The 3,989-nt window shown below is 34.2% G+C and overlaps 1 protein-coding gene across 1 annotated transcript; it reads left to right on the top strand.

The window, feature by feature from the left end:
• Positions 1-2,611: 2,611 nt before the first annotated feature.
• On the top strand, positions 2,612-3,592 carry LOC136855283 (uncharacterized). Its single transcript, XM_067132186.1, has one exon. The coding sequence runs from the start codon at positions 2,612-2,614 to the stop codon at positions 3,590-3,592; it is 981 nt and encodes a 326-aa protein (XP_066988287.1).
• The last annotated feature ends 397 nt before the right edge of the window (positions 3,593-3,989 follow it).

Genomic DNA, 3,989 nt, shown 5'->3' with positions numbered 1-3,989 from the left:
ATTTTAAGTGCGTTATTCTGAAGAAATTGTATTCAATCTAATATTTTTAGGTTTAGATTTACATACTTATCCGTATCCTAAATATTACCTTTCTGCATAACATGGAGTGAATGTAGTGAATTAATAAAAAAAAAAAACTTTTAATTTTGGAGACACTGATCTAGATTTTTGTTAAGAGTCTGACTGTGAGAATAAATGCAACAATGATGCCTGAAATTGAACGATATCATTATCATAAAATAAGGGTAAAGGTATAGGAGATACAAAGTAGTTTATAGTACCAAAAAATAAATAATATCAACATACTGAGTAGGTATGATTATGAAAATATTTGGGAGCCGAGTTTATAAACGGAGTATTTTTCACTCCATACGGGTTCGTAGGCTATTTTCTCTGTCTCTCTGCCTCTCTCTCTCTCTCTCTTTCTCCTGATGTAAGTAATAAATAATTCAATTGCGAATGTTGTAGGTCACACTGTGGTGGAGATAATGAATAAAAAAAGTACAGGCAACGAAAGCAACAAAAATAAAAAAATAAAAAAAATTCTTTTTAAAACACGCTTTTATTAATGCACTAAAAAGTAAAAAATAATTATTTTGAGATACACCAGATTTTCTTCAATTAATCATGTCTACAAAATAAACACACATGGAGCATAAACATGGAAGGAAATGCTACAAGGAATAATATATATATATATATATATATATATATATATATATATATATATATATATATATATTTATATATATACTGTATATATATATATTTTTTTTCTTTGGCATTTCCTTCCATGTTCTTTTGTTCTATTTGTAGACATGATTGGTATGAAAAATCTGTTCGATGTCTCAAAAAAATAATTTTAAAATTTAATGCATTTAATAAAAGCCCTGTTTAAAAATTTTTATTTTATTTTTATTATACTTTTTAGGTATGACAGAAATTGTAACCGATTCGTGATTGTAGCTAATGAAATTGAACGTGATATCCTGTCGAACCAAAGAAGGTCTTAAAAATCCGTAGCGTTATTAACTTATTCTACCGAGTCAAAGAAGGTATGAATAGTCGGAAGATTTTCATACAAATCCTGAGATACTGGGAGAGGTCACTGTAGGGTCACAAGAGGTCACTATTGACCTACTGATCATGTAAGGTTGTATTGTCACCAGGATTGATTAACTATGAAAAATTTCAAGTCCATCGGACGAAGGGAACAGGTCGAAAATTGAGCTACAAGTTTTGACCCAAACAGACACACGCAGAAGTCAAGTTAAATAAAAATGTACAATATAAAAACAACATTAGTTTTTCTAGACTGGGTAAAAATTTCAAACCACGAAGTTTAAATCATTCGTAAGATACGCTCTCTCTCTCTCTCTCTCTCTCTCTCTCTCTCTCTCTCTCTCTCTCTCTCTCTCTCTATTTCTCTCTCTTTCTCTCTCTCTCTCAGTTACCTATTCTCTGAGCTATCTTCCCTCCCGATTTCTTGAGCTTTCCGTATTCAACGACTAAAAAGGTGTCCGTATCCGAATCGTTACCCTGACATCCCATTTAGAGAATCTAACATATAGATACTTTAGTTCCATACAATTTCCACCGAACCCAACGTTATTCTACAGCTTTATATTGCATTGGGAGGCAGGTTTGTCTTGGAAAACCTATCGAGGCCATGTATAATTTAATAATTTCATATGAAGAGAGATTTCACGTTGCTAAAGGAGAGTGGATTTTAACCATTTTATGAAAATAACTTGGAAACAATTTAAGAATATTTCTATGTGGAGTTGAGAAGGATGGTGATATACCTGGCTAAATATGCTTCTATAAATTGTGTTAATACCTGGCCTATATATCTTTATTTCTGAGTAAATCTTTAACGTTTATTTGGCAATTATTAAAAATTTTCTCAAGGGACACTATCCACACAATGATCTTTTCAAGTGTCAAAAGTTTCCCTTGTAACTGATAAATCGTCTCTCAAATACTTCATATATGTACTCATATATTTATACACAATTTATATATGTATACATATACATATATATACATATAAATACGTATATATGTATATATATGTACATGTATATATATATATATATATATATATATATATATATATATATATATATATATATATATATATATATATATATACTGTATATATATATGTATATGCTTAAAAGCTTGGACACCTGCTTTACAACAGTGTCAAGAGAAAGCAAACAAAATGGCGCTGGATTTCTCATAAACAAAAACTTACAGAGCAACATTGAAGTTCACATACACATCTGACAAGTAGCTACAGTAGTGTCACTCTTAGAATTTCAAAACAGTACAGACTAACAGTCATACAGGCATATGCTCCCACATCAGCGTCATCCCAGGAGGAACTGGATAAATTTTAAGACGACCTATATACCACTCTAAATAATAACAAAGCCCAGTACATCATAATGGAGATTTCAATGCTAAAATTGGACAAGGGAATGAAGACTGTGTTGGCAAATTTGGATATGGAGAGAGAAATGGGAGGGGAGATGACTTGATCAATTTTGCTGTAGCACATGACTTCAAGATCATGAACACATTCTTTCAAAAGAGTGAAAACAAGATGTGGACATGGCGAAGCCCAAACCATGAAACACGAAATGAAATAAACTACATACATGTAGACAAACATAATATAGTTAAAAATGTTGATGCCCTTAACCAAGTCAACGTAGGCAGTGATCACAGGCTGGTAAGATGCAAAATCCAAATCAACACCAAACAAGAGAAACAAAAACTATTCTTCTCAAGACCAGAACATATCAAAATACCTGAAGCTCTCAAATCTACATTTCATATAGAGTTAAAAAACCGCTACGAGATTCTTGGAAATGTAGAAGACCACAACAGTAGTGAAAATGATCTTGAAAACTTGACTAATAACATCATTATCCCATTGAAAGAAGTAGCAAAGAAGTTCCAGAACAGAAAGCCCTCCGACAACAGCAAATTCTCTGAAGAGACAAAGAACCTCATGAAAAAACGTAGAAATCTCAAGCCCCCATCAACAGTGCGGGAGAAAATTGAAGCAGCAGAACTAAACAAAACTATACAGGAAAAGCAACGAGAAGACCTTCGCAATAGAACAACAGAAATAATTGAAGATGTCATTAAACAGGGCAGAGGGTTTACAACAGCAAAAAGAAAACTCGGCCAAGGGAAGCTGCAGTTCACTGGAGTACTAGAAGAAGACGGATCCCTTACAACCAGCTGTGATGGAATAGTCAAGCAAGCAAGAGAGTACTACCAAAAGCTTTACTCCTCAGAGCGACCATGTTACCATCCTCGCGAAAGAGAAAATCAACACCTATCTCGTGACTTTCAGAGATCACCATGCGAGGTGACTTTTATCAAGCAAATGAAGAAGGGGAAAGCGCCGGGACCAGATAACATCACATTGGACCTAATAACAGATGCTGATGAGCCAATACAAGTCAGACTGACGCGACTATTCAATGAATATCTGAAGAAGAGCAGAAACGCCAGAAAGAGTGGAATAAGCCATCCTCATTCTACTCTACAAAAGGCGACCCCAGGGACATGAACAACCAACGACCAATCAGCCTCGTAATGTTATTTATAAAGATCTTCACCAGAGTTATCACTAATCCGAATTACAGGTAAGCAGTGAAAATCAGCCAAAGGAACAAGCAGGCTTTGAAGGCTACTCACAATTGACCGTCTACAAACAGTAAACCAGATCACTGAAAAAACAAACGAATATAAAATCCTACTAGTAGTAACACTTGTAGATTACAACAAAGCATTTGACTCGGTCGAAACTGAGGAGGTCATGTCAACTGGAAGAACGTGGAATTGACTCAGTTTACATCAATGTCCTCCGTCACATCTATGACCATGCAACTTCATTTATTCGCCTCCACAAGGACTCAGAACTATTCAACTCAAGAGAAGTCAGACAAAGGTGCCACAAGTTCACC

This window comes from Macrobrachium rosenbergii, chromosome 31 (genome assembly GCF_040412425.1).
Source record: "Macrobrachium rosenbergii isolate ZJJX-2024 chromosome 31, ASM4041242v1, whole genome shotgun sequence".
NCBI classification, from domain to species: Eukaryota; Metazoa; Arthropoda; class Malacostraca; order Decapoda; family Palaemonidae; genus Macrobrachium; species Macrobrachium rosenbergii.
This window is presented reverse-complemented; position numbering and strand designations above follow the sequence as displayed.

Excerpts from the sequence above, each read along its gene's own strand:
- LOC136855283 (XM_067132186.1), top strand. The coding sequence starts at position 2,612 with ATGTGGACATGGCGAAGCCCAAACCATGAAACACGAAATGAAATAAAC.